Below are 14,524 nucleotides of genomic sequence, written 5' to 3' on the forward strand. Positions count from 1 at the left end.
ACAAGTAGTGACTTCAGTTAATGAGGTTGATTCAAACTAGTGTTTCATAATTAATTAATCAGGGCAATTCATTAATAGATAGATAGATATAATTTTATTGATCCCTCAATTGTTTAATTGTTATCCACTTAAATGTAATAGTTTCCTTTGGACTAAGACTCAAACGTGGTGCTCCATTATTTTAGGTATATTCTTAAAATATTATATTGTAATATTTGTTATAACCAGAGTGCTGATTGTTCTGATAACATTTAACCCTTTATTCACTACAGAGTTGTAAAATGTGGTTGTATAACTTGGATTATGTCTGTCCTTATGCAACATGTGGATGTGAATAATACAAATAATCAATTAATTTATTGTTCTTAACTGTCTCTTTTATTTCTAATCGCGCTCCAAACCCATCACGTGGTACAGCCACATCCCTAGGCTTTGTATGTCATTGAATACGTCACCAACACACGCTTCGATACAAGTTTTAAAATATTCCCAACTGGATTACTCGACACAAGCTTCGAAGTGACACGATTGCCACATCACTATTGTAAACCTCTGCCCGGAAACTTCCTGTTTATCCTACACTTCTGGGTCACCTTTGCCAGTTAATTCATTACATGGATATACAGATTGATGGATGGATAGATGGTACTGTATTTATCCCTTGTATCGATTATTTTGAGGAATTACAAAATGAATTGCTGGGTAGACGAGTCGACAAAAGAATATAAGCTAATACAGGTAAATCAATAATAAAATCAATAATTCACATGAAAATGGTAACTTTGCTACTAATGTCAAAAAATAATTAACGTGATCTATCATACAGTGAGAGAAGACAATGAATTCCTCCAAAATAACATTCATTTTTGTGGTTACTGTATTCTGCTCAATAGTTAAATCAAAAGTGAATCACATTAAAATGGTTGTCCTGTTGGGAAAAATTGCCCATCTTTATTATTGCAGAGAAGATTCCTGCACAACAAAGAAACCTTTTCTAACTCGTCTATATCGCTCAATTCTGCCTCTGGATGACTGTAACCATATTGGTTATTTTGTCATTACTTTCTCATTCAATCTGCAATTGGTTGCGATTAAGTTATTTTCTTTTGTTGTATTATACGTAGTACATTTCTGCTGTGTGTGTGCCATGTTCTATAGTAAATGTTAACTTCCAAGAGAATCAATTTGAATAAAGTAAATCAATAGTAAAATTCCTTTTGGGCTTTGTTGGAATACGCACTATATGGGTACCGTTCTTCAGTACCTCAATGGCACAGGTTCTGATATAAATAGTCCGAAATGTTCTGTAAGTTAAGGTCTGCTTTCTACTAAGTGTCCAATCAAGTTGTTTCAACAGTTATACAAATTCACTTTTATTGTTTTTTTGGACATAGTTAAGCTGTGGCAGTTTCTGAATAACCCTTTTGACATTGTTTTCAGATAAAATAGAATAGAGTACATTTTCTAATGTTGATATTTCAATTAAAAGAGAGGTTTTTTTTACAAACTGACACATACAATAAAGGTCCAAGATCTATTTAGAAGACACTCAAATCAACACATTAGTTTACCTTTATGAGTCTTTACTGAATTAAATAAGTTTAATCAACATCAAAGAACATACAATTAGCGGAATTGATACTTTTATACAAAAGGTTTCTTGTACCTAACTACAATTTTCCAGCCCAAGGGGTTGGTAGTTACACTGATTCCACTCAATTTGTACTGAACTGTATGTATAATCTTAGAACAGAAGTGACAGCCCTTCATAAATTGTCAGAACAAACCGAGGGATGAAAATGAATGAAAGCATCAGGGCTGACTATATATATATATATATATATATATATATATATATATATATATATCGCAACCCCTAAAATATTTTAAATATAAGTTTCAAACATCTTATGGAACTTTTGCTTCTCATTGTTTACTTCTCCCAATTTGTTTTTTACTTTCCATTTAATCATCTCATTGTGCCTCGAACACTTTCCTCTAAATCAATAACATTGTTAAAACACTCATCTGTCTTTTATTGATCGGATTTCTATCCTTGGTTAAATTGCCCGCTTATGTGCGCCTCATTTCTCTGATACTTTGACTGCTGGAGAGATTTATTGCACTTTACCTCATGCAGTATTTATCTCTCTCTGCCCTCATTTACTATGTGCTCGCTGTATGTCTGCGGATTTTACTCTAATTGCTTTACTGGGGCCAACTCGATGCAACAATTTGTTGCAAACAGAGATTATATGATGAATTGCTCACAAAGATTCACCTACTAATGGCACATTTGAATCTATTCTGCAAAATCTAAAAAATGAAAACATTCATTTTTCAATATATGTTTCACTTTATAGTTATTGGTGTACTTTATTTTTGAAAGATGCATAAAATGTTTCACACTTTTTATTTTAGCTAAGGTTACTAACATGTTTTTAATAATTATCAGATTGAATTGGACACAATGTCATTTCTGGGACAGAGGTTTAATTTGGCATTTGAAAAAGTTTTTGACAAAAGGCTGTACTAAAGCAATACTTTTTTAAATGGGATCTTTTTCGAAAACAAGGGTTATTAATATTCTGAAACAACTCTCCAGTCACGCTTGTTGTTGATAACACAGCTTGTAGGGTGAGTAATTAAAAGTAATAACACGTTTGACATTGCATTAGGTTCAGAAATTCAGAAAATTTGCAGAAACAACTACCCTGCCCCTACTTTAAAATGCTTTATAAAAGAGAAATAATAATAATAATGTAAAAAATATTAATAATAGTGATGAAAGAGATGCCTTAATGACTCTTCTGTATTGACAAAATAAAAAATAAAAGTTTTGATAAGTAAGTAAATTTAGTAAGCTAAATTAAGTATTTTTTGGACAAGGAACCCTCCCACACAATTTTAACAATTTCAACTTTATAACATAAAAAAAGCAAACCTGACATAACTTATTCCATCCAAGTATATTGATTTAAGTCAATATAAATGTAACCACACCTGTTTCATAAAAGACTGAACAAATGTTAATAATTCAAAGGTGGTTTTCAAAAGTGTTGTTGCCTCACCTTGGAGCAGAGAGGTTGCTGTCATCACTGTTTCCGGGACACCATCCTTGCTGTAAATCGACTGGAGAAACTCCGGGACACAGTCGTTTTCATCCACAATGATAACTCTCACCTGTGAAGCAGACATTCATTGTTAACTAACAATTCATGTTGGCTATTAACAATAAAGCTCAAACATTAAACCATTTAAAATATTTATTCAATCACACACGTTTGCTTTAGATGTATATACTTTAAGAGAGAATATTATCATCTTTACATGTTTCAACTTTGTTTTTTTCAACTTTTTTCAACAATGTTTTACTTTAAAAACAATAAATGGTTATTATTGTGCAACGTTGGCTCCCGAAGGTCAGTATGACTGTGTTGTGTCCATTAAACTTAATGAAGCTGTGGCACTAGATGCCACTCTATGCTATATACTATTTTGTAATGAACATAACTCTTTATAAAAAAATAGAAATATATATTTATATTGAGACAACACTAGAAACAGTCGTAAATTGAGTGTTGAAGTGTAATTTCAAACTAAGCATTGTACCAATAATGACTATTTGAAGCTCTAGGCAGTCTTTGCTCGCTCTGACCCCACTTGTGAGGAAGCTTCTGCATGGTTGGCAGTCCACTCCCTTCAGTGGGACAGAAAAGAACGCTATCATGTGCAGATTTTCAGAAAACCCCCAAAGCAAAAATAAAGACAGTGAGCGTGAAGCACATACATGAGACCCACTCGGGCTTGTTGCGGACACAAAACAAACACAAAAACACAATGTGATCATCAACTTTAAATTATCTTTTTGTTTTTCTCTTATCTAGTAAAACAAAAGATGCAGCAGATTTTTCCTAAACAATGAAAATACCACATCAAATTCTCAAACACTCAAAGGCTTCTTACTTTGACAAATGACTTCAGACCTCAGACTCTCACCTCATTAAGTTGTCTCTGTAACGTCCCTAGATTAGATATATGATATGAATGTATCCTCCAGCCACACAAGGTGTGTGTGTGTTGGTTTCCTAAATCCATATTAAGAGATTCTGAAATTTCCTGCAAAAAGATTGTGATCTCATCCCACCACTCTTCATGTATTAAAGCATTGTGGGCTGGATTTGACCGGCTATGGGATACTTATAGTGTTATTTCCATTTTAATATAAATAGTTAGTAAGTAAGTAATGGTTATTTCTAGCCTTTCTAGACCAGGGTCACAAAGTGCTTTAACAATAACAAACAATACACAATTAAAATATATACTTAAAAGATCAAGACACATAAGACAAAAACAGGTGTCCCAGAATGTCAGGGAAAAGTCTGCATAAATAAGAATGTCTTAAGATGTTTCTTGAAGGAGTCAGTAGACCCCATGAAGCGCAGAGGGAGATGAAGATCGTTCCAAAGCTAAGGAGCAACCGTCAGGAAGGATTTCTCTATTCTGGTCCGGAAGCGTGTGCGCTGAACCCTCAGCAGATTCTGAGCCACAGACCTAAGAGCCGGAGCTGAGGTGTAAGGCTAGATCAGTTCGCTGATATATAGAGGAGCCTGACCATGAATAGCTCTGAAAGTAAGAACCAGAATTTAAAATTGATCCTGAAAGAAACTGGAAGCCAGTGAAGAGTTTTAAGGATCATTCTACTAGAGCAGGTCAGAATTCTCGCTGCAGAGTTTTGCATGTATGTTTATATGTCTAAGCGAGACAGCTCCTTCTTGTTTAGACAGCAAAATAAACTGTTACAATAGTCCAGACAAGAAGAAACAAAGGCATGGATTACAAGCTCCAGATCATGTTGTGACATCCTTTCCCAAGTTTAGAGATTTTTCTCAGTTAAAGGAAACCGTTTCTGGTCAGTTTTCTTCAGTGTTGAACTAGAGACATGTCTTAGTCAAATACAACACCCAGGTTTCTCAGGCTCAGTTGGGCAGACTGACCTAAGTCACCCAAGTACTGACTTAACCCTGGAGCTTTATCATCAGGAGCAATAACTAGAGTTGTAGTTTTGTCCAGATTTTGCTGCTAAGTGTTTTCACTCAGCCACTCTTTGATTTCTAGCAGACAATTGACTAAGCTGTTCAGCCTCCGGGGCTCAGTTGGAAGAGCAGTAAAGCTGATTATCATCAGCAAAAATGTGGTAAGAAACATCAGGAAATCTCTGAATGATTTTGCCCAGGAAAATCAAGTAGAGAAAAAAGAATAAAGGACCCAAAACAGAACCTTGAGGGACTCCACACAATAGCAGATTCAGACCTTATTTGATTAGCAGATACACTGAAACTACGCCCAGAAAGTAAGGTATCTGCATTAAAAAAAATTCTTAAGCCCCGCCCACTGAAAACAATTCGTTACTCTGGAGATTAAATATTGTTTACCATAACCACACCCACTTTGCAATCATTGGTCATACCTTAAGGTTTTGCCACCGCACATCATAAGTTATGGAAGTCTACACTCGTTGTATTAACAATGCAGGGAGTGATTACAGCTGGCTGGAGTAGTGAAGCCATTATTATGTCTTAATGGAGTCCCTTCTTGTAACCTCTCATTCACCAAGTGGATACGTTGGTTTTTGGACTGTTGGACATTCAGAGATATTGATAGTAGTACTTTCTTTTTCTAGACAAAAATGGTGGTAACCAGATCGAAAACTATTTTCAGTTGAGTTTTTTTCATTTAGTATCTCTGTTCTACAGCAGGTCGTGGGTAATTAGTAACTGGTCTGTTATGGATTCACCTAAAACATATCATTTGTTTCATGTCACCATTGACACATTTTTCGACTAGTTTTGTTTATTTGTAAAGGCTAATCTGGTGAGAAATATGTGATTTACTTACAACATATCACATGAACGGAGCTTGAAGCAATATGTTTGCACTGATGTGGTTTTCAAATGACAACTATCAACAGTTGTGCTTACTTTTGGTTATGAGAAACACTGGGTAATGCTTAAGGTCAACAGCATTTCTAGCATTTTTAGAACAGAACAAATTATTTGATTGTGATTCAATCATGAAAAGCTTGTCTGTAGATGACAAAGCAGGTGGAATTTGTGAAATAAAGAAGTAAAACTTTTAAAAAGTAAATGTGTTTGGCATTTGACACCTGATGTTTCAGTGCAGAAGTAAATATTCTGTCTCTCGAACCATGGTCTTGTTAAACGTTCATGATTAAGTATTCACTCACATTTGAATTCCAACCCGTTGTTATCAAATCGGAGACATCCAGGCTAGTGTATTTCTTGCGCGTTTGACAGGCATAGCAACGGAACGGGCAACAGCTGAATTTTAATGGAACTCATGCTGCTTTTTTTCAGTTATTTCACTCTTATTAGAGCAGAGAGATTGATGGACTACTCTGGGAAAAGAGAGTGAAAGATGGGTAGTGTGTCATCATTCAACAAATCTCATTGTGGCCTTAAGTCAGTGAATCCTTATAGAGCCAGGTTGTTTGTGGAGTTGTAGCAACAGCATAACTGTCCAATTAAAAGGCAAAAATCACTAGTTTTTCTAGGTCAAGGTGACTAAGACCCCTGAAACCATATTTAATTGGCAAATATCACTTTGAAAATCTTCATTTCAAGGGCTGGTGCCGACTTGATGGATCAGATGGTGGCTTTCCAAATCAGAGGTTCCATGAGAACATTACAAAAAAAAAACAGACTACACCGGGGTAACAAAGACATGCTGTAATTGTTATAAAGAGTGGTCATCAGAAAAGTATTCTAGAATGGACAATGGACTAACTCAATTTGTCCAAGTTTGGATGTGATGTTTACTTTTGCTAATCTATTGAACATACCGGTAGATTATGTGCTTTTTAAGGAGATTTCCTACAAGACACTTTTATTCAAGGCGACCTATCGACCCCCTCATAGACCAAATGAATGCTGCATCGACCTGCTGCCAAGAACATCTCCTCGAAGGTAAAGTATCTTCTATTTGCCTGCACTTGAAATAGAAGCCAATAACACCCAATAGTTTCTGGCTGTGAGGATCATCGGGCCCTCTTTAGCTGCTGAGTAAGGATTCTTCTCGTTTGACCAATGTGTATTGTAAAGACATCTTCGTGAAGCTGCAGAAGAATGTTGATTGTCCATGTCCTACAGGTACCATTTTTAGGCTTTGTATCTCCAAGACCAACACAATGGCCTTTTTTAAACACACCTGACTAGGAATTACAGATCAGTTGCACTCAAAGCCATCACATGTTACGTTAAATATTTTCAATTTTCACCTTTGCTCAAAACTCTTTTCTTCTCATTATCCAAGATAAAAGTGTGGAGGTGGATGCCTCTGAAACAGGAGTTCTCTCAACACACAGCAGATGAGAAATTCTCTCCATGTACTTGTTTTTCATGCAAGTTATTGTATTAGCTACGACACCTAATACAATAATCAATTATTACCTGTAAAACTAGCTGGAGATATTTGTTAAATCTAGCTGAAAGCAGGCCAGCTAGTGTTGCTTTTCAAACTTGTTTAATCAATTGCTTCTTAACAGCCTATTTAAAAAAAAATCCTTACCAAATGCTTGCTATATTCTTATGGTAATGGTCTGTCTTTTTGAAGCCGAGTTTGCTCCTTGATCCTAGTGACCCAAAGTGAAAGGAGCAGATATAATACTGGATATTTTATTTGTATTTATGGCGGGCTAACTATCCAAGGCCCCAAATTTACGGCCTGTGTTCTGTAGCCTTCGTAATGGCAAATTGAGGTTGTCGTCAGGATATAATCCCACGTCTCCTACGTTCTACCTAAGGTCACCTCCAATAACCCTTTGTCATCGTCATCATGGCCTTTGTGGCCGGGGTATACCCCAGCACCCTTCCTAACCAAGCATCAGTGCACATCGGCACCTATATATATCCCTGGACAAAATATATGGCTGTACACACTTGACCTTCTGCTTGTAGTTGAATCCAGAATAATGGTTTATTGGTACAGTCTTCTTATACAGGGTTGTGACTTCTGCTTAAGTGCTGCTGTGCCTGCTTCAATCTATAAGGATTCCACCCAGTGGAGGTTGGCCCATAGAGGGCGCTGGGGCGCCGCCCTTGCACCGATTTGGCAGTGTTTTTTCTTATTATTTTTTTCTATGTTTGTAAAACTTGTCACACTGATAAACAAGATTTGCATTGATTCACATTCTGTTAATAATCGTGGTCCGGGTAGTAGTATCCGGTCTTCTTTGAAGACCCCATCAGAGACATCATGTTTATGTTACTCAGCCAATCATACACGCTGTCTCTGAATATGATTTCAGGGAGCGGAAAAAGCAACCATTTTTATTTTGTATCGTTATCGTGTTGTTTTTTTTTAATTTACTTGCAGTAGCTTTCTGTAAGTTTGTAATAAACGGGTAGAAGGGTTGTTGATTACTTTCCTTCAGTGTATTTCAATAATTTGGTTAAATGTGAATGATGCATGTCACAGTTTAATTAAAATCTGTTTTCATTTGTAGCTAAAAAAGGAGCATAATTAGCATTATTATTCATCATTGGCATTCAAAGTTCTGATTTCTACATGTAACTAATATTTTAATATAGGACTATTTGACTGATTTTTTTCAATGGTATAGTCAGGGAAATGTACTGGGAAAAAGCCGCACCTAGAATATTTTTCACCAGCTACCACTGATTCCACCACATTTATTGGCTTTACCGGTCAAATTAATTCAATAAGCTTTAAACTTTCAAAAGCACAGGAATTGAGGTCGCCAGCCTCATTCGGTACGTACAGATGTTATAGGCTCACAGCTGCCGGCATGTATATTTGATTGCCGTTACTCTCAGCACAGGTACAATTCCACCTGTCCATACGGATATATTCAGTTAGATAGGGCAGGAAGAGAACATACATAACCAGATAAGACGTAATGGACAACAACATACATTCTGACGAAGTCAACTCCCTGAAGTGATTTGTGCTCAGACGTAATTGTCAATCTATGCTTTTCACTGTGTATTTACAACTGTTTTGGTGTGTTTGTGGTACGAGATGGAACAGCTGTGTGTCCACATGGATGTACGATAGGCTGATTGAGACAGAGAGAGGGAGGTAAGCCGTAATAAAGCAACAAAAAGCCTGGGCACACACAGAGAGATGGACATACACACACCTATACTACAGGCAGCTGAAGGCATGTCTCAGGCTGGTTAGGTAACTAATGGTGCCGAGGCGCTATCACTTCTGCAGGGAGAAACTTGGAAACTACCTGCAAATTAAAGTCATGCTCAGTGAGCATGCTGCGGTCCATACAAATACATCACACTGTACAAAGTTAAGGCACCAGGTGTTGAAAGCAAATCTTGATATCCCGCCATGCCCCGTGAAGAAAAGCTGTTTATTATCAAGTGTGTAACCACCAGAACTTTTTTCCTTCCCTCTTCCAAAGATCATTTCAATGCCTTTAGATGCAGAAGGTCACATTTTAACAACCAGAATCTGAAATCAGCTGACAGAGCAGATATGTTGTGAAAGAAAAACTGCTTCTTTATTTTTTAGCTAACCAATCTGCCAGGATGTAAAACCACGCCATGAAGTTGATATATTTCCAGAGCATAATATCGTCTCCAAACTTTTAAGCGGTACCTTTTGTGGTCGCCATTGGAGACATATCGAGTTCCAATACTAGTTTGAGTTTGGATGCTTTCCCTCGGTTAGATTTTTAAATGATCAAAATGTTTAACATTGTATCATCTTATGCATGCGACACAAGAATATAGCTTACACTGAGACACTCAATATACAGCTGCTGTTTTAGCTTGTCTCTGCAACGTGACCAGTTGGATGGCTCAGAACTTTCTCCAACGTAACAAATCAAAATCCGAAATCTCTCAAGATGAAATAATCAGAATCAGAATCAGAATCCCTTTATTGTCCCGCGAGGGGAAATTCTTTTTTAACAAAAACCCACATTTATAAACCTTCGTGACCTATTTGATAAATACTTTTTATTCATTTAACCTTATTGCACTGGCCTCCTATCATTTAAGATTTTTTTTTAATATATAACTTTACTTCAAATTCCTTTTACCTGTTCCAACCTCAAGACTTAAAAGAAAGGGAAATAGAGCCATCTCCATCAATGCAACTCAAATCTGGAAAAGTCTGCCTAGGATTAAAGAATTGCTGTAGAGAGTCTGTAACTTCTTTTAAATCCTTTTATCTGGAATCAATAATAGATTTAAACTATATTTCAATAATTGTATTTTATTTTATTCTAACGTGCTATGTTATTATTGGAATATTCTCTTTTATAAATATTGTTAGCGTGCTGTTCTATTGTCTTCTCTTTGGTCATTTTTAATTAAATCCATGAATAACTCAGCTATTATGTAAAACACTTTGTGACCACTGTCTCTTTGAAAGCTGGATTTTAAATAAACATTATTACTATTAGTTGTTTTTTTTTTCCTAATAAGATAAACCCTTGAATACTTTTTGTTAGTATAAGACCACAAGAAACTTTTGATGTATATCGATTAACAAAATAAATTCTGTTGACATAAGGTAGATAGAAACTCTGTGAAGTAAGGCATTGACCATCAATTCCCTTTTGGAAACTATCCAAACAAGAATGTGAATGTGAGATCAGGACTTTATTTTTCTGATGTGACCAGAGAAAATCTCTGTTGGATAAAGGGCATAGGGAAGAGGAAATAGGAGATTATCTCATGAGGTTACATCCCCTGACCTTGCGGCAGATAATCATCTTAAAATAATGGTGATGACAAAATACATCTTGCGGTCGAGGAACTCTGATTTAACCCAACGGTTGCGTCCAGTTGAAGCTCAGATTGATACAGTTGATTCATAAAACATTTTTTTTATTGTAATTAACAAATAAAAGTTGGCTTGTGTGGATGTTTACAACTGGGAGTCTGAGATACGTTGTCAGTGATCTACTTAAGATATGATCGAAACCAATTAGCCGTCCATTATCCTTGCAACTGGTCCAGTGTGATATAATAAGTGATAATGTAATTCCACACAAGAGGCAGCAGGAAGCATCATTAGGCGTGTTACAGCATCAAATGGTGTCATGCAACCAATAGTCAACCATCTTTTTTCTCATGGTACATTCATGTTTTTATGTTGCCCTTTGTTATATAAAACAGGTGGAAGTGACATCATAATGGAAAAGTGATGCATCATCAATTTGAACATGAAGCTTAACAACCTAATACAGTAAATTAATTAAATCCTGTGCCTTTGTTTTTTTTAAATAAAGGATTCCAAATTTGAAAGATTTGATACGGCACACACTAGTGATGGAAGGGAAGGGTCAGAGAACATATTTTATTTTTGTCTCAGTTGTTTTATTGTGCAGCAGCATTCACTTGTGGTGTCTAGAAAAGCTGGGCACATCTCAGTTTAAAAATATTTCTGCCGGAGGCAGGACAGAGTTATGATACACAACAATCCAAATGCATCTTTGCCTGTGGCGTTCAGTCATTGCCGACTGGGATAACATTCAAGATGAGGACATTCTAGTATGAATCAACATTTACCCCAAACAAGAAAAGTTCAATACAGTTACTATTACAAATTTAAACATAACTATTAGAGCTTTCACTCCTTTTACTTTGGTGTAGTTGGCGCTATTTCTTTGACAGTGATGCCAAAGGCTGAAAATAATATCACAAAAAAAAGATAAGAGATTTTATGTTTTATGTTGCCAAGACTAAAAAGACATTACATCTTTAAATACGTTTTCAAAAGAAATAATAAATATACATTTACATTTTTTTGTTTTTGTTCTTCAACACTAAATGTCCTTTGTTATGCTTATTTAGGTAGTTTTTGGAATTGGACGCCATTGGATAACTGTAGAAAAAATGATTTCATCAAATATTAATAGAATCTTACATTACACTTTGATTCTCTCTCAAACCACAACGGATTTACAATATCATTTTATATTATATCAGCGTTAGAGCTCTGCTCTTGAGACGTTAACAATAAGTGACAACATCATTGTTCAATAATAACCTGATGAAAGTTATTAGCAATTATTTCACTTGAGTTCTTAAACATTGGTTTCCTCCATTGAAGGTTCTTTTTTTTTTCTTGGAAGGAAGTGAATAAAAACCTATTAACTTATAACTATTGATATTATCCGTCAAGCCGAACCACCCAAGTTCGGCGTTACCGAACAAATGTTCTGTTTCTTAGTAAGTAAGTAAGGAAGTAATTTTTATTTGTATAGCGCTTTTCCAGACCAGGGTCACAAAGCGCTTAAACATTCAAAACAATATTCAATAAGGTATATATTTTAAAGATCAAGATAAAACTGATAACATAACAGGAGTTCCAGAAAATCAAGGAAAAGCCTGAACAAATAGAAACGTCTTAAGATGTTTCTTAAAGGAGTCAGTAGATCCATCAAGCGCAAAGAGAGAGGAAGATCGTTCCAAAGCTTAGGAGCAACAGCCTGAAAAGATTTCTCTCCTCTGGTCCTGAACCGTGTGCCAGGAGCCTCAATTTTTGCCTATTACTATTTTTCAAACTTGGTGTGAAATTAATAGTTCCTGAAATTAGCACCTTGATCCGTGATTATCTGATTTTAAAATAATTAAAAAACAAATGTCAATGAGATTATCATGGATTTCTTGAAAGGATTTGTCCATATCTGTGGTGGAGACAGCTGCATCTGTGTGTTGTGCAAGCGAGCTCTGGAACGCTACTGCCACCTGCCGTCCCATCGAGCTAATTCTTCATTTTGAAGTTTTAACATTTTAGAAAGGTTGTCCGATGGACTTCTTTTTTCCACTTTTGATCTAGAAATGTTTCTCAACCGACAGTCGATGCAACACGCAGAGATCAGTTCAATCAGCAGTGAGGACTGAGAAACAGTCGATATGTGAATGTGCACTGACCTCGGCCGCACTGCTCATGCTGTCCTTGCCTTCCCCGGCCCGCACCAGCAGAAGGTAACGATGCTGGTCCGTCTCATAGTCGATGGATCGGGTCAGGCTGATCTCGGCTGTCTCTGCAGATATGGTGAAGAGACTGCTGGGGTTGATAACAAGACTGTAGCTGATTGGTTTCTTCTGGAAAGACACTGCAGGTGTGACCAAGAAGCTGAAGAGAAAAGAAAACGGCACAACATCAACATGTTTTCATCTCAAGCTCCTTCAAATATCCTCAAACAGGAAACTTAACCTTAAAATCAAATGTATTTTATGATAAGAAGTCCATTTGAACTGACGAAAAATATGCATTTTACTTGCCTCATGTTAATCTGTTTATCACTGTTTATTGTTTACACATTTCAACAACACTTGTGAGGGATTAATGCGTTGTCTGAAAAGGCCACAGTAAGCACAAAGACCGATATTAAAAAACTAAAAGTTTTATAAATAAAGTGTTATTTTAATTAGCTTGAATGAGGCAATTTTAACTTGTCATTTTGTGGTAAATGATGGAAGTGAAATCAATACCATGATCTTTACAAATGTAGAGGTCATATGTATGGAAGTGTATCAGTGCTGTCACTATGTTGAACGGTTTAATTTTACATTTCAAATGTTTAAACTTATTTTTTTGAATTGGAAATGTATCATTTTTGATGCATTGAATCATTGTTTTTTAATAATTTAATTTGAAAATAGCTGAATGAAAAGTTGGAGTCTGTTTCCATTACATTTTTAAATTAAATCATTTTTATATTGAATTTGTTTATTATAATTATTTTAAATAATTGAACTAATACATTCCAATATGAATGACTAATTTATTTTTCTTCGTAACCATTTAATATTCTGATGAAAATGCTCTACTTCCATTAATTATACTGCAAAATAAAAATAAAAACATTCTGAAAAATGGTGGATCATTTGGAAAATAAATTAATGAATGAATTCTAAAGCAACAATAACAAAATCACAATGGTGATATTTAGGTGGTGAGTATCTCAAGGAAAATTACAGATAATATATGGATATATTTACAATTCAAGTGTAACACCAACATAACATTTCTACAAAGTCAGGTTCATAGTTCAAATGATTGGTGGCCTCTGCCCATAGGTTGACCCTTTCCGAGTTCTAATTGAATAATATATTTCATTAAAGAAGTTCACTACAACTAATACCATTTTATATATTCATATTTTGCTCCACACTCACTAAATACCACAAAAACACTTGATGTTCCGTGTCAGACAAAATCAAGCCTCACAATTTTAAACATGTTTTTTCCCATCAGTTCTAATTGTAGTTGGTTCAGTCATCGGGGGGATCCTTGTTTGTGTACAATTATATAATCATGCATACATTTCCAAGTACTTTTTAAAGCGTGGGGTGTTGCAGACTTGCTCTCCAAGGCTAATCATGCAGGAAAATTCCAGAAATTGACTCAAGCATATAAATCAGGCAATTTACGTTTTTTTTTTCCCCCGTTTATTTAAATCAACCCCAGCATATTGGTCCGACAAGTACTTTTAGCAAAGGAAATG

At 35.6% G+C, this 14,524-nt stretch overlaps 1 protein-coding gene across 1 annotated transcript in view; it reads right to left on the reverse strand.

The window, feature by feature from the left end:
* The window catches only part of LOC148086635 (neural-cadherin), a 288,414-nt gene that overhangs the window by 188,518 nt on the left and 85,372 nt on the right, over window positions 1–14,524 (reverse strand). Inside the window, exons 4-5 of the mRNA XM_087784779.1 lie at window positions 12,945–13,149; window positions 3,072–3,183 (exon numbers count right to left, since the gene is read on the reverse strand). Coding sequence (XP_087640905.1) covers window positions 3,072–3,183; window positions 12,945–13,149 — 317 coding nt within the window. The remainder of the gene's footprint in view (window positions 1–3,071; window positions 3,184–12,944; window positions 13,150–14,524) is intronic.

This window comes from Callionymus lyra, chromosome 2 (genome assembly GCF_982586985.1).
Source record: "Callionymus lyra chromosome 2, fCalLyr1.hap1.1, whole genome shotgun sequence".
Classification (NCBI taxonomy): Eukaryota; Metazoa; Chordata; class Actinopteri; order Syngnathiformes; family Callionymidae; genus Callionymus; species Callionymus lyra.